The 20,467-nt window shown below is 41.5% G+C and overlaps 1 protein-coding gene across 2 annotated transcripts in view; it reads right to left on the bottom strand.

The window, feature by feature from the left end:
- The window catches only part of BBS7 (Bardet-Biedl syndrome 7), a 40,901-nt gene extending 22,455 nt beyond the window's left edge, over positions 1 to 18,446 (bottom strand). For both annotated transcript variants that reach the window (XM_036241465.1, XM_036241464.1), the window contains exons 1-10: positions 18,338 to 18,446; positions 16,685 to 16,750; positions 12,892 to 12,954; positions 11,353 to 11,528; positions 8,634 to 8,820; positions 6,636 to 6,708; positions 6,112 to 6,228; positions 3,888 to 4,018; positions 2,257 to 2,341; positions 776 to 878 (exon numbers count right to left, since the gene is read on the bottom strand). In XM_036241465.1, the coding sequence (XP_036097358.1) occupies positions 776 to 878; positions 2,257 to 2,341; positions 3,888 to 4,018; positions 6,112 to 6,228; positions 6,636 to 6,708; positions 8,634 to 8,820; positions 11,353 to 11,528; positions 12,892 to 12,954; positions 16,685 to 16,750; positions 18,338 to 18,373 (1,037 nt within the window). In that variant the 5' untranslated portion in view covers positions 18,374 to 18,446. The remainder of the gene's footprint in view (positions 1 to 775; positions 879 to 2,256; positions 2,342 to 3,887; positions 4,019 to 6,111; positions 6,229 to 6,635; positions 6,709 to 8,633; positions 8,821 to 11,352; positions 11,529 to 12,891; positions 12,955 to 16,684; positions 16,751 to 18,337) is intronic.
- Between the last annotated feature and the right edge of the window lie 2,021 nt (positions 18,447 to 20,467).

Genomic DNA, 20,467 nt, shown 5'->3' with positions numbered 1-20,467 from the left:
AACTGAATGGCCCACGGCCCACGGGAGCAGTCTCGGGAAGTCGGCGCCACTCGTGCGCCGTAGGAACAGTACACGCCAGTAGCTCAGAAAGGCCCCAGGCCAGGGGCTCGGGGCTCGGGAGGAAGAGCCATGTGGGCTGCCTTCCAATGCCTGTAAAACAGCAAAACACTACGACTGCCTGTAACTATACACATGGAAAAATAATTCTCCGTCTAAAAAAAAGGTCAATGTACAATAAAGCACACAAAAAAATATATTTCTAACTCCAAAATATTAATCGTCACTTACTACTAATTTTCTCAAAGTGAGAAACTTTCATTTAAAAAGTGATAAGCAGCCCTGGCCAGCGGTTGAGCATCAGCCTGTGGACCAGAGAGAGTCCCAGGTTCGGTTCCTGCTAGGGGCACGTATCACAAAAAACAAAGTGATAAACAACCGGCTGGTGTGGCTCAGTGGCTGAGCGTCGACCACGCACCAAGAGGTCCAGGTTCAATTCCAGGCAGGGCACATGCCCCAGTTTTGGGCTCGATTTCCAGTAGGGGCGGCAGGAGGCAGCCGATCCATGGTGACGCTTCTCTCTCATCGATGTTTCCATCTCTCTTTCCCTCTCCCTTCCTCTCTCTAAAAAATCAATAAAAACATTAAAAAATAATTTTAAAAGTGATAAAGTGTGTAATTCCTTCCACTATAATATACTGCATCTATAAATAATAAAAGAACCACCACACACTTCATGAAATGAAAAATAAAAAGGCAAACAAACATCCACAGTTACCGTAGAGAAGAAATTTTACTCTGCATCTCCTGATTAAGTTTGAGTTCTTCGCCTGGCCCACTCTCCCGGTGAACAGGCTCTGTCGTCAGACCCGTCACCCAGCCTGCAGGGATGAATTGCCATCACGCACCATTAAGCGCTGCAAGTGTCAAAAGAACCCAGTCCACCTGCCCTTTGTCCACCAACATCAACCTCACCCCTAGGACCTATTGCTTTTCCAAACCCAAACCCAAACCAAAACAAAAAGAAATTAAGCTGGAAAGTATTCAAATCACAAAGAAATTACTTAAGCATTTTGTGATACTACTTTTGCTTTGCCTGAAATACTATTATACTATGATTAAGAAAATCTTTCATTTAATTCAGTTTTAGTTTTCAAGTATGAAATAAGTTAACACTTTTAGCAAATGTAAAAATGGCTGATGAATAACTGTTTTTCAAAAACTATTTTCATGTTGAGTTATACTCCTGTATAATTATTGTGAGAATGCAAAAATGACCTACTCAAAAGCAAGCAAGATTTTATAAGATGTATATATTTCCTATATTAATGTATATTAAGTAACAAAACATAAACTAAATTTCTTTTTAAATAAAGGACTATCATTTAACTTTTAAAGATACTAGTGACATGTCAAGCATTCTTAAAAAGTATTATTTAAATATTAACTGTTTCATAAATCAATACACCCTTCTTTTTTTTTTTTAATCCTCACCCAAGGATATTTTTACATTTATCTTAAGACAGAGTGGGAGGGAGAGAGAGAGAAACACATCGACTGGTTGCCACCCACGGCCAGGGATGAACCACAACCGAGGTATGGGCCCTTGGCTGGAATTCAACCCAGGACTCTTTGGTCTGCGGATGCTCTAACCACTGAGAAAACCAGCCAGGGCAATACACCCTTCTTTTTTAACCAATAAGGTTTTTAGTACTATGGATAAGAGTGACTTACTACTTGGGGTAAAGAACACATAGTACAATATACAGATGATGTAATACAGAATTGTACACCCAAAACCTATATAATTTTGTTAACCATTGTCACTTCAATAAATTCAATAAAAAAGTAAAAATACATAAATAAAAATAAAAATAGCCTTGTTAGGTTTGGCTCAGTAGTTAAGAGCATTGGCCCTCAGACCGAAGGGTCTCAAGTTTGAGTCCCCGGTCAAGGGCATGTACCTGGGTTGCAGTTTCGCTCCCCAGCCACAGTCAGGGTCATGCGGGAGGCAACCAATCTGTGTCTCTCTCACATCAATGTTTCTCTCCCCACCGCCCCCACCTCCCTCCCTCCCTTGCACTCCAGCTAAAATCAACAGAAAGATATCCTCTGGTGAGGATTAACAAATAAATACATAAATAAATTTTGGGACTTATTAATAACACCTTTTTTTTAAAAGCTGTCAAAAGCAATTTATTAAATTCATATTTTTTACTATCACTTCTTTCTTCAACTATCTATCGCCATTTCCCTTACCCGAATACGTGGATAGTACAATTTCGTCATAGCCATCTTTCCCTACACAACCACCCTGGATAGATGTGACACTTTCAGACAGCACCTAAATCAATTTAAGATCAAGCACTTCATTAATAACTAAACATTTCAGATATGTTAAAATAAGCCACAAAAACTTATTTTTCTGTCTCCAGCCATTCAACACATGTTTACTGAACACTTATTATGAGTAGACACTGAGATTGGAAAAGCAAAAACTCTGCACAAATGTCAGAAAATTCCAATGCTTTTAAGTTTGGGGGAAGATTGAAAATAACTCATATATTTTTGTGTATCACTCAGCTATAATAGTTATCCAAAGAGCAAAAATCATTTATTAATATAAAAAATGTATTTTAAAAATTGCAGCCCTGGCCCGTTTGGCTCAGCAGTTGGAGCACTGGCCTGTGGACCAGAGAGTTCTGGGTTTGGTTCCCGCTAGGCCCTATTGGCGAGGGGCATGTACCAAATAAAAAAAAAAAAAAGAATTACTACATATTTTAAGCCTAAACTATTTTTGCATCATTAGCAAGAGGACTTTTTACACCAAAGTTAAGATGAACAAATATAAAATCTAGAAAGTAAGTTTTATAATATTTTTATCCCATATTACCTATATAATATACTTTATCTATACACTGAAACATCTGTATTTGCTGTCTGCAGTTAAAGCTGCGACTGGGAGGTACGACTAGGAACCGAGACAAAAGAAGAAAAGCTGATGCTGAGCTGTAGCACGAGGCAGGACGGGGGACCCTGGACTGGGGACCATCACTTCATGAAAAAGAAAGACTCAGTTTATACCAGGACCTTCTGCATGTGACTTTGTATCTTGAAATAAAAAGCTTAATTACATTTAAAATTTGTGAGCTAAGAATTACTCTTATCTAGCATCTCCTCTTACACAGTGGACCCTTGGTAAGCAGAAGCGAAACTGCTACTCTTCCTCTCTGCGTAAGGATAGTTTTTACACTGTCCTAACAAAATGAAGCTTAGTCCTGAAACCTTATTACTTTCAGCAGCGATGTTCCCCCGGCGCTGCGAGAATGTTTAAAACACGCACTACCTGACCCTTGGTCAGGGGCGCTGACCTTTTCCCTCACACTGTCCAGTGAAACTGTGACAACAGCTAACACAACAGGGGCCGTCTGGTGTGAAGAGATCAAAATCATACCTATCTTTTTTGCCAGATCAGCAAAAAACAAATTTTTTGGTGAGCTGCAGAATCTTAGTAATTAGTGTAAGTGCCCTGAGGTGCAAAAGGCTGAGATCGCTGCTCCACAGCACTCCCGTTTATGTGACCCAAATCTGTCACTCCCACCCTACTGTGCATTGCAGAAACCAAGGCGAATGCGTACTCCTTAGATGTACAAGATTCAGAAACCAAATTAAAGGTAACTATTCAGCTTGAAGGCAACAGTCTTACATTTAACCACAAGAGCAGTCCAGAGACCATTCCAAAGCATCAAAACAGCAATATTTTAAGCCAAACACAAGATTTTAATATATTTCATTTAATAAAACTCAAACCATCACACTCATCTATATAATTAATTACTTGATTAATAATAAACATACAGTCTTTTAAACTGAACTTAAAATGAACTTACTTGATCAAAGCGTAGAACAGGCTCATTTGCACTATCAAAACTATACACTTCCACCGTTCCGTCATCTCTTCCAACAAGCACATCTTTAACCCCATCACCCACAATGTCAAAGCTGTCAACACACAAAATTCCTTTAAAAAAATGATAAGTGATAAGTTATTAATAAAACTAATATTATAATCAAGTACATACCAAGTAAGAATAAAGAAATCAGAATGGGGAAAAAAACAAAAACTTTGAGCATAATCAGGTGTCCTTCTCTTTCCCATCCACATTCATCCACTTCCAAGGCTTTGAAGACAATCTACCCGCCTCCAAGTTCCCATCTCCAGCCCCGGCCTCTTCCCAGAGCCCCAGACTCATATCTCGAAGTCCCTTCTCAGCATCTTCTCTGCAACATCATTTGCACCTCGAACTCCCCGTGCCCCCTCTTCACCACACGCCAGCAACAATGCTCCTTCTCCAGTCCTCCTCATCTCGGTATGTTCCCACCCAGATGCTCAGGCCAAAACTTTAGATTGCAGCTCTGATTGCTCTCTCTGTCTCACTTTCACATCAAACCCAGGAGCAAATTCTACGAACTCTACCTCGAACGTTCCCATTGCAACCACCACTAGCCTAGTCCAGGCAACTGGTATCTTAAGCCTAGACCAGGAGAAATTATGTAACTACAACAATAATTTCCTGACTGCTATGCTTCCAATTTTGACCTGCTTCTTCAAAAATCCATTCTCCGTGGAGTGTTTTTGCATTGGTAAGTTAAATCATGTCGTACCCCACTTAAACTCTCCAGTGACTTGCCACTGCACTCAGATGAAACTTGAAACCCTTTCCAAGGCTCACAAGGACCTACCTGCCCCACCTCTGATTCCATCTCAGGCCACACTGGTCTTCAGAGCGCTTTTCAAATGAATCATGTTCACCTCGCCCTCAAGTCCTTTGCCCTTATTTTTTCCTATTCCTGGAACATCCCCCCCACCCAGTACACACACACACACATTATTGGTTAATTGTCACCCAAGGATATTTTTCCATTGATTTTTTAGACAGAGTGGAAGGGAGGGAGGGAAGGAGAGAGATCGATATGAAAGACACACAGAGGTTGGATGTCTCCTGCACAGCCCCGACCAGGGCAGGGATTGACCCTGCAACTCAGGCACGTGCCCTTGACCGGAAATGGAACCTGAGACCCTTCCGTCCTCAGGCTGACGCTCTAACCGCAGAGCCAAACCGGCCAGGGCTTTCCCCGATCTTTACATTACTAACTCTTTTTCTTATCAATCAGATCTGAGTTCAAATTTCACCTCCTATAAGACACCTTCCATGACCACACACTTAGTCTAAAAGAAGTCCTCCTCCGTCTACCCATCGTCATTCTCTGCTGCATTTTCTTCAGGTGGCTAGTTGAAGCCATCTTATCAGAATTGTTCACCCTTAGTCTCCCTAACAAATCAGTACCTGTTGAAGGGATAAATACATGAGTGAACATGCGTCCTCATAAACAGCCACCCTACTGCCTGCCGCGTCAGACATAAATTACCCTTAGAAAAGCACACCCCCCCGAGAGAACAGGGATGACGCCCTCATCCACCGCACTTGGCTCTTGCTTCAGACCAAGCCCTCCCAAATTCTAATCAATTCCCTACACCAAACAATGAAAAGTGGATTGAGCACAGAATGTCATAGGTGGACACTAGCCCCTAAGATCCTATCCATCCCAAATTACCACTTGTATTTCTTATTTTATTTATTTATTTATTTATTTATTTATTATTTATTTATTTTTATCCTCACCCGGGGACATTTTTGCACTTATCTTCAAATAGAGCAGGAGGGGGCGGGGGAGAGAGAGAGAGAGACATCAATGTGAGAGAGACACATCGAGTGGCTGCCACCCACACGACCCCAAACGGGGCCGGGAACAAACTGCAACTGAGGTACGTGCCCTGAGCAGGAACCGAACCCGGGACTCTCTGGTCTGCAGGTTGATGCTATAACCGCTGAGCCAAACCAGCTAGGGCGCATGCCTTATTTTAAAAGTTATGCCAAAGACAAGATAAGACCCGGTAAATGAACAACTAGGAAACAGCTGATGTGGCTCCGTGAACGGCCAAGTCTGCTACGTACACACTACGAGTGGAGGAGACAGAATGAACTATGCAATCTGGGATACTTTATTCAATAACGACCAACATTTCAGAACTAAACAACATCAGAAACATACCTCCCCTCTTTTTCTCATTTCGAATTTCCCACTTGTGTATTGGCTTGGATGCGGTGATCTGAACGAGCCCAAGTTTTCCATCTGACGTTCCAAACACAAGGTCTTCTCCAGAGTCACCTAGGCGCAGTGAAAGCCAACGCACATTTACCCCACGGCTCATCTCTTTAAATTAAATATTTTCATATGTACTGATTTCCATGTAAAAATCTCATTGAAAAAATAATACACAGACAGAAAACTTATTTTGGGAGGATGGTTATATGTTCACATACTTTTATAACCATTAGAAGTAAGACTCTTTCCTTATCATCTTTTAGATGAGAAAACTGAAAATTAAAGTTTAAGCATGCATTACTGTGAGTGACTGGCAGGTTGTCCGACAATAACCATCTCAGCTCCAGTTCATGTTCCCTCTACATTTCCCATTTTCACTGAATACACAGTTCAGCGACTCAGAATCTGAAACACCTTGACTGCACATAACGCACGCCCTCATGTGCCCGAGACAATGAAATGCTGGTTACCGCCGTTCCCGTTGTGCAGTGCTAAGACAGTGGGTGGGCCAGGAACTTCGATTTCGTAGACCACGTCCGATCCCTGAAGGAGAACAAGTGTTTTAAAACGGAAACAGAATACTAGTTTAAAATACAGGCACACAGAGATAACATTAGTACTCTTATAAAGAACTCTAGGATAAAACTGCAGAAAAAATCAGGTCATGAATATTAACTTGCATTTGTTAGCAATTTTACATGTGTTAACTCATTTTAAAATTAAAAAATAGATAGTAAAGATCAAGAAGATAAATATTTAAAATATTCTCCACTCTCAGTGCTTTTCACTGTAAACGCTCCGTCTGAAAACCAGGCACGGGTCATGCTCCTCCAAACCTCTCCAGGCACGTTTGCTGTCCTCTCTGACCCCGGGGCTTCTCACAGAGCACAGCCAGACACGTACGCAGACCCGAAGTCACTTCCTCAGAGTTTAGGCCTGGCTTCTGGGTACTTCCCAAACCCACCCCAGTGACAGGCAGGTTAACCTGCTATTCAGGTAAGGAAACAAGTTTGGTCACTTTTGTTGTTGTTTTCTTCCTATTTTGCCACTTGTCCTGCTTTTATTTAGTGCGCAGTATTTGTGAAACTTTCAAGAATGAGGCAGAAGTACTCATACATGGAAGGAACATCTATGATAAATCACTCAGTGAATGGAATTTGCAAAATTATGGTAAAAAATGTAAATACCTATAGAACATACAAGAGAGCCATATGCTTTATCTTCTATTTTAAATAACATTCAAAAATTGACAAAGACCTACATATAACTATACCAACACAAAGAACACACACAAGGGCTGCAAAGGGCCCCTCTGGGCAGCAGGCTGCCTGGCACGGCAGCTGGGCCGGGCGAAGTGTGCAGGGCACAGGAGAGACCGCAGCTTTCGGCTTTCTTAACCCGCAGTGATTTTTTTTTCTTTTTTTTTACAATAAGCATATGGAGCTCTTCTTGTAAGCAAAGCAGAACCCTTCAGCCCCACCAGTCTCTAGAATGGACCTTGAACACGAGTTAATTAACCTTAGGGGGGGAAAGCCTCACAGAACCACGGGGTTTCCTTTCGTAAAGGGCTGATGGCAAGCAAGGGCCCCTGGCCGCGGAGCCCCAGCGGCGGCAGGGATAGGCCTGGACTCCGCTCGGCGGCACTACCGCCCGCGTGTTTCTGAGCCAATTAGTCCACCTCTCATATGGAAAGTTACATAAAAAGGTTTTTATTAATTTTTAGAGAGGAAGGGAGAGAAAGGAAGAGAAACACGGATGTGAGAGCGGAGCACTGCCTGCCTCCGGCACGCGTCCTACCAGGGTCCAGCCCACAACCCGGGCATGTGCCCTGATCAGGAATCAAACCGGCAAACTTTCGGTGCACAGGACGATGCCCAACCAACGGAGCATGCTGTGGCCAGGGCTGGAGAGTTACTTTCAAGAAGACATAGTTTTAACTACTGTTACTAGTAACAATGGTTTTGAACAGTAGTTTTAGCCAATTATGGTTTTTAATTTTTCCCTCGTATCACTCACTCACTCATCTAACCAATAATTACTGTATGTTCTACATACTGTCATTAACAGTGGATAAACTCAAATGCTACAACCCCGATCTCAATGATCTCTTGCTAAACCAATGATCTCTTTCTGCAAACCAACGTTCTCCTTTCATTTCATTTGCTGGGAGAAGGGAGAGTGATGGAAAAAGAAAAAAAAAAATAAAAGAATAAAGGAAAAGGAAATCTGGGAGGGTTCTTTGTTGTTAAGTACTCCATTCTGATTGTAATTGGTCTTTGCCAAAGGTCTGAACACATTTGCCTGAAGTAAAAAACAATTCATTATCAATTAAAGTATTTTTTAAATAATGTCCAGATATAATTTAAAGTGGCAGTAATCACTAAAGCAGTTTACCTCAAGGAAACATTGTTCATTAATATTCATTTACCTAAATTATGAAAAATTATAAAAATGCAAATAATGGCGACCTGTAAGACCCTGAGAAGTCTGTCCTGGCAGGCCAGTACCGGTGTAACACGAGGTACCCTTTCCGCTGGAAGGCAGATGACATCATTGATTTTGTCCCCGGAGAGGTAATAGTGCTGGTCTTTGCAGTCGCAATAATGGTTATAGATGTAGCTCGCACTGAGGAAGAGGTCTGAGCCGGATATGTGCCTGAGAACATTAGAAGTACTTTAAAACATCCATATTTTAAAATCAAGCATTAAAAACTATTTTTTTAGACACAGAAATAAGTTTATTTGTAGTTTTATTATCATTTTATCAGACTTAATAAACATTTTTTGTTTTTTTTCATCCCCCCCAACTTAATTTCTAGCTTTTTGAAGTTGAAAATGAGGATCTTAACACCTCAGGCTTCTCAAAAATTAAGGTCAGAAAAACTGAAAACAAAGACAAGATAATAACTATCCATATCTGAAGACAAATAATAAGCAAAAAAGTAACTGTTCTTGAACGCTTACTATGTGCAAAGTATGGTCCTAAGTGACCTACATTAGCTCAGTCCCCAGAACGCTATGAACTAGGGACCATTATTACCCGCTTTCACAGGTGAAGGATAAGATGGCAGGTAACTTGCCTAATCACACAACTAGGACTCAGCGCAGTGGACGCAAGTCGAGCAGTTTCTAACTTTGAGAGCTAGCTTTCTTACTACAACACTGTATCACCTGGAAAAGGCTATCTGAAGTCAATCCACTTTAAATGATAAACAGTGGAGAAAATGCCTTCACTAGAATTTTATCTTGAGAAAATAAATGAAAACAAGTTCATTCCAAATTATATTTAATACAATTTAGGCAATAATCACAAGTATGTTCTAAATTGTAAGACTGAATTCAGTTTTCAGAGGAGCTGACGTTTCTTGACAAAAATTATATACTAGCGTGTACCTTTCACGTCTAATTGCTATTACCATGGGATCAGAGGTTATCGTAGTTTTATTTGAAGGTTTCACCGATTTTTCCACCTCTAAGGTATATTTAAATTTTTTTTGATACTAAGATTATTCCTTATCCTATAATGATCCTCATTGATTTTCTTTCTCTTCTGTAATTACTGTTCAGGTGGCCTTACTCCGTGACTGCATATTATTTCTTAATATTATTTCTATCAACCTAATAAAGTTCCGTATCTTTTTTCATGATTTGAAATTTCATTTTGAAATCCACCTGTATTGTATTTGCATTACATTGTCCAAGGTACGACTTCGCAATCACTACTGTTAACAAAAGTGAGACAGACGGAAACTTTAAGCAAGGAAGGATGTGTGAGTGGTTACCAATTTTATAAGTGTCAATTTCTTGACTGAATGTTTTCAAGTTAGAACCTTGTTTTCTTATGCAACCTTATAGAAATATGGAGATTCAGGTAATTTTTAAAAAATTAAGTAAACACCCTTTCATCCCACCTCTGCCACTCCAGTAAAAACATTTAAAAAACTAAACTCTTAGTTGCAAAATAGTGATGAGGACGTAAAGTACAGCACAGGGAGACAGTCGGTAATACTGTAATAACCATGTATGGTGCCAGGTGGCTACTGGAAATATCGGGGGGATCATTTTATAAAGTATATAATTGTCTAACCACTATGATGTACACCTGAAACAAATACAAAATAATATTGAATGTAAACTGTAATTGAAAAATAAAATTAAACACAAACTAGACTGCTTTTCATCCCAACTCTGTCCACATGCCTTTCTAAATGTGGAGATACACTAATAAATATTTGATTTTAGCATTTCACAGTTCTCACTGGCCATGTCTATCTGCAAAAGCATTTCGAAAGTGTTATATTTTTACTAAGCCCCTGAAAGCACTCTCCCTTGCCATTGTGAATTCTGAGCTAATCGCACCGAGCTCAAGTTTCCCAGCCCAGACAGCGGGCATGTGCAGAGACAGGAGCTGGGCATGCACCGAGCTCAAGTTTCCCAGCCCAGACAGCGGGCATGTGCAGAGACAGGAGCTGGGCATGCACCGAGCTCCGGACGAGTCGGTAGTTTCCAAACCAGCTTCCGGCTGCTTATACAACTTGGCTGCATCAGATTCGATGAACTTTCTTCTTTTAGCCCACTCCTAATTATTCGGATTCTGCAGCTACAATGCAGGACAAGGAATCTATTGATTCAAGCTTCCAAGGGATTCTCCTAAGTAGCAGGTTTGAGGAACAGTAGATGAGATGAACTTTAGAGCCCCTTCTGGCTCATGATTCAAAAACTAAAATATTAATTGCACAATCCCTCTTTCAGGAAGCCATTGAAGGAGCTATCTTTCACTTAGTCTTACCTGACTCACCTGAAATTATACTGTATTGATGGTCATCAACTTTCACGGCTAGCCTTCTAAGAAAACAATGCTGCCTTAAAACCAGAATATCAGAGACGGCAAAGAAACAGAAACTTAAATATCTAGAGATTGCCTTCACTTTTTTCTTTTATACCTATATCAATTCATAGTTGAACCAATCAGTCAAAAATAAATGTATAAATACTATAAAGGTCTTAACTTTTGTGAAAACTTTTCGGTAATCAATTCTAGGTCAAATTTAATTTCTGACTAATAAAATACCTTTGGTAAATTTTATTTCCCAGAAAACCTCTTACAGTATGATACTTAATCAAATGTTTGTCACCTTTGCAAAGTATTATAAATGTACATAGAAAAATAAAAAGAGAATAAACATACATAGCTTTAATGCTTTCAGTAAGGTTTGTTTCAAAAGAGAGGAACTGTTTCCCTCTTTTTGTGAAACCTCGAATCTCAGATCCTGCAGCGATAAAAATTTTCTCCTGGGGCATGTTAAGAAGGCCTCCTAGCTCCAGTCTGGCAACCTTCTGCCCTGGTAAAGTCTTGAACACTGCCTGCAAAAGCCATTGGGGGGAAATTAAGTAGACAAAGTTATTGTAAGCATTTTCCTTTACTGTAAAAATGCTGGAATTTTAAACTGACAAAAATACTATAGTTCTACTACATTGAAATACTTTTTAGATAAAAATGCATTTTCTTCTGTACGTCTCCTGGGTTTGTTTTGTTTTTTTTTCTAAATAAAAAACTTCAAACTTGGCAACTCAAAGTAGGGTTCACTAAGCAGCGGCATTACATCGCGCACTTTATCAAAAATGCAGAGTCTCGGGCCCAACACCAGATCTCCAGAATGAGAATCTGCATTTTCACAAGATTCCCTAGCTGGTTCCAATGGACATGTTTTACCCTTGCATCATCTTTTTAAAATGAATCTCTCCTGGTTTCTTTATAATTTTTATAAATTTCAGTAGTATAAATAAAGAACTATGTAATTTATGGCAAACCTTGACTTTATTTAATGGGAAACAACATTTGTATCATTAATTTCTTCCTACTTATTTTCCATTTTATTAATGTCATCAGATTCTTCTCCTCCCGTGAGTTTATACACAGAGAACAAATTATCCGAGAGGGTATATGAATAATGGAAATACTGAGTTTCTGATAGTTTTAACCCTCTTTATCTTTTTGTAAATTCCATATAAAGTGTAATAAATATAAGAGTTCCTATCTCAAACCCATTATTTATAAATTATGATCTGTGGATATGACATAATAATCACTCCCTTGATCAGGTTTCACGAAGTGGCAACGGTGATGGGACAGTCACGAACACGGTCCACTACGTATGGAAAACTCCATCTCAGAGATCGGACAGACCTTCCTGCTGGTCCGAGCAGGTCACCGTGCTGTGGGGCCTGGGGATGTGCCACACAGCAAGGAGTTGTGGGGCGTCCAGATGCTGAGAGTAGGCTCTGGCTGACAGACAGCAATAAAGTGGGGACCTCAGTCCTACAACAGCAAGGACCTGGATTCCGCCAACAGCCACGTGAGCTCGGAACAGGACTCTGAGCTCCGGAAGGAACAGAGCCTGGCTGACGTCTACACTGCAGCTATGCGAGGCTCTGAGCCCAGACTCCTCACCCACAGAAACCGTGAGATAATTAATGTGTGGTGTTTTAAACCCCCGAGTTTGAGGTAATTCATTACACAGCATAGAAAACTAGTAAGTCACCCGGGCTGCCCCAGATGTTTTACAAACAGCCGGCAAACGACCCTTGTGCTTCATACTTCATGGAACCATCTCCCTCACAACCCATTTCTCATTGTATTTTAGAAAGCTTTTAACTAGGATTATTCAATAAGTAGCATTTCCCTTTTAGAAATTCATTTTTCCCCTAAAAAAACAGCTATCCATACCACTGCTTCTCCTTTCTTCATGCCGAAGCACAAAACTACCCCATCATGATCTCCAACAACCACCTGCAATAGATTGAAGAGAATCTTAAATTACTATTAGTAGTATTATACCCTATTAACTATATAGAGAGAAAACAATATTCTCAATATATAAATTATTATTTTAAAAGCAGCAATCAGAAAACCGAAGACATCCCCACAAAAATTAATCCTCCAAAGAACTACAGGACAAGGTCAAAGAGAAGGTCACGTGGCGTCATTATGGAAGCAGCTGGCCGTACATTCTGTCCCTACAACGTAAACAAACAGAACCAGAGAATAGGGACACAAATGGCAGGGAGGTCATTTCTTTTTTCTTAACTGGAACATAAGAATATTTTAAGATTAATTTTCAAAACATTACCAAATAAAGTTGTTACTGACCTATTTGATATTTTTTAAACCTTTTAAATGGAAAAATGTTAGTATATGCAAAAGTAGACAAAACATTATAATGAATTTCTTCTATGTATTGGTTACCCAGCTTCAACATTGTTCAATTATACAATGTGGCCAATGAATTACTCTGAAATAAATAGAGGGGAAGATTTTAACATCTCTTTTTCAGAAACTGATAATCAAGAAGACAAAAAGTAAGAAAAAGATTAGAAAAACAATTACCTTTGATCTAACATATATGCATATATTTATATGTGTAAGAGTATTTGTGTGTGTAAATAAGTCACTCATCCCAAAAATCAAAGTATAAATGTTCTTTTTCAAGCACAAGGGAACATTAAAAAATTGGCCAAGTACTAGGATATAAAACAAGTCTCAAAGATAAAAATGTTGATATTGTGCAGACTTTGTTCTTAGAACACTGATTATGTTCACATTTTGAGATTCATGGATCTTGAAAAGATGAAAAAAGACATAGTCAAGGTTTTGATTTTTTGACAACACACTACTCCAATAATTTCTAAAACAATCTATTACAGGGATTCCCAAAGCATGGTTCCTAGACACCTGGAAGTCAACAAGAACCTTTTAGGAAATCTCCCCAGTCAACACTATTTTTCTAAGTAAGTCTTTATTTTCCTTTTTCACGAGGTTAATATTTGCAATGATGGTACAGCAATAATAATGGAAAACATTACCAATATCTAACAAGAAACAAAACAATGACACCAAACTATATCAGTAATCTGTACTCTTCATCACCATTTGAGAGTTAAGGGCAAAAAACCCAGTTTCATGTAAGAGTGTCCTTGCCCTGGCCGGTTTGGCTTAGCAGTTAGAACGTTGGCCTGCAGACTGAAGAAGTAATACACATTTTAATCGAATTAAATGCTGACCCTTGAGTATCTTTTCAATACTTCACGTGAGGAAACAGGAAGTATGCACCAAGCATTCTGTTGCACATCCATTCAGTCCAGAAGGAAAGCAGTGTCACTGCTTGAGTCATGAGCTGACCTACTTTTTCAAGAAGCACCATTTTCAAGAATGAAAGGACAACCAACAACTGTTGGTATTTACACATGAGTAAATGGACTTTTTTTTAAAAACCGAAGGAAGTGAGCTTGTTAGTTCAAAGGAAAACAACTGCCAGTATGTGCTAATATGGTGGAGTTGGAGCTTTCAAGTGACACCAGTGATTGGGAGACTTGTATCTGCCACAGTGAAGACTGACAGCTCACCACGTGCAGCTCTGACATGAGCAGCGACGTTGACAACTCTGATGTTTGATATTCTACAATAAAATGTGTCAGCACTTGGAAGGTCTGTGTAACTCAAATGAGCCAATAATCTCAAATGGCCATCACAGTACACTACAAATTCATACGGGAGTAAAAGATCCATTCAAAGTACAAGATAGACCAATTGATTTTAATGTGTCCAAGTATGAAAAATTAAACAATATGGCCCTGGCCAGTTTGGCTCAGCAGTTGGAGCGTCAGCCTGCGGTCCAGAGAGACCCGGGTTCGGTTCCCGCTAAGGGCGCGTACCTCGGTTGCAGTTTGTCCCCGGCCCTGGTTGGTCGTGCGGGTGGCAGCCACTCAATGTGTCTCTTTCGAATCGATGTTTCTCTCTCTCTTCCTCTCTCTCCCTCCCACTCTATCTGAAAAAAAAAAAAGGAAAAATGTCCTCGGGTGAGGATAAAAAATAAAAAAAACTTAAACAATATGGCTTGAGATTCCACTTTGCACCCAATGTTTAAGAAACTACTCCTTGTCAAATATAAATATAGCATCAACTATGAAGAGCCATGATTATCTGGAAATGCTAGTTACTTATTCCTCCCTATTTTCATCTGTGTATCTGTGTAAGCTAGATTTTCTTCATGTACTTCAACAAAAACAACACATCACAACAACCCAACATGAAAACAGACACGAGAATCCAGGTACCTTTGTTTACGCCAGACCAAATAATTTGTAAAATGTAACACAATGCCACTATTCTTGCTGAATTCTTTGTTTTTGAGAACATTTATTTTTCATAAAAAAATGTTATTTATGTAAGCATGTAATAGGTCTATTATTTTTAAAATAGCATAATAAATGTTTTAAACATTTCTTAGTTTGAATTTTATTTTCTTATTTTAGAAAAAGAATCCTGTCTTTAATATCATGTTAGATTCCTCTCTCTCTTTTTTTTAATCCTCACCCAAGAATATTTTTCCATTTATCTTCAGATAGAGTGGGAGGAAGGGAGGGAGAAAGAAACATTGATGTGAGAAACACACAATGACTGGCCGTCTCCTGCACGACCTTGATCAGGGCTGGGGAGCAAACTGCAACTGAGGTACATGCCCTTGACCAGAATCGAACCCATGACTCTTTGGTCCGCGGGCCAATATTCCAACCGCTGAGCCAAACTGGCCAGGACTCTTAGTTTGAATTTTAATACAGTAAGTATCGATAGCTATAACTACATAAACAAAAGTTCTTTGGGATCCTCAATAATTTAGGAGTGTAAAAGGATCCTGAGACCTAAAAGTTTGAGATATGCTGTTCCAGTAGACAGAATAAATGACAATTAGAAATCTGTTGATTTATCTTAAGAAAGTGAATATATCAAGACACTGTACTTACTTTGCAGCTTAAAATATCCTACTAGTCTACTAAGAAATTATAATTTTCTTGTCTCATAGGATCAGTATTTCTATAAAAATCAATATTGTCAGGTAAATATAAAGTTCAACATCAAAATCCTTTTAAAATATGATGAAGTTTCAAAAGGGCATTTTCTCTATATTCAACGGTGTTTTACATTCTTTTTTTCATATATATAATCTGGTGCACGCAAGTATACACAGAGTAAATTATTTCCAGAAAAATGAAATATAGTTTTTTTTGTTTTTTTGTTTGTTTTATCCTTACCCGAGGATATCCTTCTACTCTTTGTTCAGATAGAGTGGGAGGGGGAGAGAGAGAGAGAGAGAGAGAGAGAAACATCGACGTGAAAGGGACACATCGAGTGGCCGCCACCCGCACGACCAACCAGGGCCGGGGACAAACTGCAACCGAGGTATGTGCCCTTAGCGGGAACCGAACCCAGGTCTCTCTGGACCGCAGGCCAACGCTCTAACCGCTGAGCCAAACCGGCCAGGGCAAAATATAGTTTTAATAAGTTTGCTTATACTATTTACTAATTGTACATAATAATGATAATGTCCAGGAAAATTACTGTTTGTAAATGTCCCTTGGTAATCCAACCTGTGTTCAAATAAAGAACTTCATTTCCACTTTAACATTAGCATAAACCTCTACCAGAGCTATGGAGACTCACAGAAACGGAATCTCAACAGTACCTTTTGTGTAGCTCCATGTCTGGCGGCAGGAAGCAGCTTCATGGTCTTCTGAGAGGTCACCCCCACCTATGGAAACACACCAGCACCTGGTGATGGTCTCTCAACTGTTATCTGAGTCGCTACATCAGAGATCAGCAGGACCAGCAGATTGAGATCACAGTGAGTTTTATTTTTCATTGCAATACTTAGTGATATGAAGTAATTATTACTATCAGTGATGAACTCAGTATCTAATGAAAAAGTCAGAAAACAGAAAAGAACCCAAAACAGCAAAATGTACACTTGTCAAGCCAAAAAACAAACAAAATTGTGACATTACTAACAAGATATTTCATGAAAAAATATTTCTAGAAGCTTTCTTTTTATGAGTTCACATAGTTGTTAAAGAGTTTTTGTAAAGGGACTTAAAAATCTATAGAAACAGAGTAATTACTATAAATGCAACAAAGATTTTTGCAAACATCCTGATGGCAATGACTTCCAATACAACTGATGCTGAGGATGATTTTACAAAAGATGAAAACTAGGAGGCTTGTTCCTGGGGAACTGTCACTAGCGGAGCAGAGAGAGGTAGGGGAGGAGGACTGGGGTCAAGTTGGAGAAATCATGAGATAATTTAAACACAGTGAAGATCTATAATGTTACTCTGCATGCCAGGTACTGGTATTCAAGTTTAAAAGAATGTACTTAGCCTCGCAGTGTAACTCAGTGGACTGAGCATCATGCCAAGGGCTGCGTCCCTGGACTCCTGGTCAGGGCACAGGCCCGGGTTTCGGGCTCGATCCCCAGTAGGGGGCATGCAGGAGGCAGCCAATTGATGTGTCTGCTTCTCTCTCACATCGATGTTTCTATCCCTCTCTCCCTTCCTCTCTGTCTAAAAAATCAATAAAAACATATTTAAAAATTTTTACACACACGCACGCACGCACATAGATGCAGTACTTGGATTTGGATTTTGAGACATCAATCTAGCAAGGGACGTGAAGGACAGCCTGGAGGGAGGTGGGCTGGAGTCTGGGAGCCCAACCAGGAGGCTGCTGCAAGGACCCGAACACGGGGGACAGGGGAGGCGAGAAAATGGGCCGGAGTCAGGACGCGTTTGGGAGATGAGCGCAGCCAGCCGCGGTGAGCAGCTGGAGACCCGCAAGAGCACGGTGCGGAGCGCTCGGCACGACTCCCAGGGCACCGGCCGGGCAAACACGTGAGCCACTGGCCAGCGGGCTCGCCGATCGGGGGACGAGGAGCCGGCGGAGGAGCAGAGGGGCGGGCGGCGCTGTTTCCACCACCAAGGTCCTCCTCCGGGCCCTGGGTCCTCCTCCGGCCCAGGGCCTGCTTCCACGGGCCCGTATTTGTGCGCTGAGGTCTGGCCGCAGGGGCCTGGCTTCCAGTAAGGAATGAGGGGCGCTCCGGGGAGCGGCTGGGGGAGGACGGGGATTCGGGCCCGAGGGAGGAGGGGCGCGTGGGGCCCGAGGCGCCGGCGCCTCTCCGAGTCCCTGTGGACCGTCTCGGAGAGCCGGGGCGGCCCGGGAGGAGGGCGGCCCGAGGGCAGCCCCGGCCCGCAGCTCGCCGCCAGCCCCGCTCCCCGGGCCGCGCCGACCTGGGACGGCCGACCGCAGCCTCTCGGGCCCGGCCCGCCCCGCCCCTCGGGTTTACCTGTAAGTAATCCGCTCGGTGCAGGTGCAGGTCCATGACGGCGGACGGCCGCGCCGGCCGGGGCAGGACGGACGGAGGCTGGCGGGCCCCAGGCCTCCGAGGGGAACCTGGCCGCGTCTCCTCGAAGGTGCGCCCCCAGCTCCAGCCGCCCCGGCGGGGATGCAAACGCGGGGTGTCGGGGCAGCGGCGTCCGGCGTGACGTCAATACGTTCACGCGAGTGGTCCATGGGCGAAGGAAGCCCCGCCCCTCTCCCGACCTGCTCCAATCAGCGGCGGACAGGGCCTGAGCGCGAGCAGAGTGGTTTCCAGGGAGACCGGAGACCCAGCCTTGGCCCCACCCCCACCGCCGCCCTGAGACTCACTTCTCAAGCTTTTGGGGTGAAAGGATTGAGGTGATGAAGACGCGTCGGTTCGGACCAATTTCTCTGACACTGGAAAGGACCCCTCAACGGATCAAGTTCCACCGTTATAGGCGTTAGCTTTTAGCAGCAGTTCTCAAACTTGGGCCTGGGGATCCCTGTACACTATGCCTACAAACTTTTGAGGACCCCACAGACCTATTGTTTATATGTTATCTGTTGATAGTTACCGAATCAGAAATTAGAACTGAACATTTAAAAAATGTGTTAAAAATCAAATCAGTAGATAAATATTTTAGTGGAAAACCATATTTTCCAAAATAAACATAAAAAGACTAGCATTGTTTGCAAATCTATTTACTGTTGATCGCGATAGTAAACAGGGGAGTCCCAATTCTACTTCTGCGTTCGATTTATTGGTGAATGTGTGGAGTTTTTTTAAAACTGTCAACCTCAGATGGTGGTTACAAATTTTATAAAACTTGAATTTGTACATAAAGGCTCAATCTTAAGCATTGGTAACAAATGTCAATCACTTTCTTTGAAATGATAGATTCCCCTCTTCGATTCACAAGAAAGTGCATGCCAAATATCCACGTCTGAATAGCTTTACTTTGTTAACGGTGCTTTTAAAAAAAAGAAAGTATTCCATGAAAAAAGCAGTGAGTTCAGCTAGCAACCCAAAATAATCACGCCATTGCTCTTCCTTGAGACAACTCAGGTACTTTGGTATTTAGTAGAAATGCTTTATGCATACTTCCCGTATCATCACCCAGAATATTTAAAAAGACTCTCAAGAGGGAAGACATAAAAGTAACAATGTTTACTGCTTCATAATGAACATTTTTATATGAAACTTTTGTTTCCTGCCAATGTGGGCATGAAGACCACAGCGATCACTGCTGCAGTTCGAAGCCACCACTTTGACTCGTGCTTAGGAACCAGCAGTATTGCCCTGGTGGGTTTGGCTCAGCGGATGGAGCGTCTGGGGTTTGGTTCCCGCCAGGGGCACGTACCAACCTCCATGGCTCTTGTATCCTCAGCGCAAATGTCAACACAGTGAAAATACGTAGTTTCAAAACCACAGACCCCTGAAAAGGCCTCAGGGACCCCAGACTACTGCTGACCTACGGTGACACAGGGTCTGACCTAGAGCTGACATTCCTTGACTCCTGTCCATCAGTCTTTCTTTAGTGCACACAGTGTGCTCTGCCTACAGAAGTACTGTAGGTGAGTAAGACACTGTCCCTTTCCCAGTTTATGTGGTCTACTAGGGAAGAGTCCACAAATGGTTGTGAATCAATCGTTAAACACCTGAGAAGACTTGCTTCTTAGCATATAAATGATTTCCAACAGAACGATCTGAGGTTTTGCCCAGGTTCCAAGTTGTTCCAAACGATTATTTTTCTGAGGCTAAAATAACCATATTGAAATAAACAGCCCTGGCCGGTTTGGCTCAGCAGTTAGCGCGTTGGCCCGGGTTCGGTTCCCGCTAAGGGCATGTACCTCGGTTGCAGTTTGTCCCCGGCCCTGGTTGGGTTGTGCGGGTGGCAACCACTCGATGTGTCCCTTACATGTCGATGTTTCTCTCTTTCTCTCTCTCTCTCTCTCTCTCCCACTCTATCTGAACAAAAAATGAAAAAATGTCCTCGAGTGAGGATAAACAAAAAAAAAATAAACAGTGATGCCTTGAGATGGCTCAGCTGTGTAGCAATTTGGGGAAATCTATATTAATTCAGACTACACAAAAATACAGATAAATCTTAGAAAT

This window comes from Molossus molossus, unplaced genomic scaffold, assembly GCF_014108415.1.
Source record: "Molossus molossus isolate mMolMol1 unplaced genomic scaffold, mMolMol1.p scaffold_m16_p_4, whole genome shotgun sequence".
NCBI lineage: Eukaryota > Metazoa > Chordata > Mammalia > Chiroptera > Molossidae > Molossus > Molossus molossus.
Note: the sequence above shows the minus strand (reverse complement) of the source record. Positions and strands in the feature narration are given on the sequence as shown.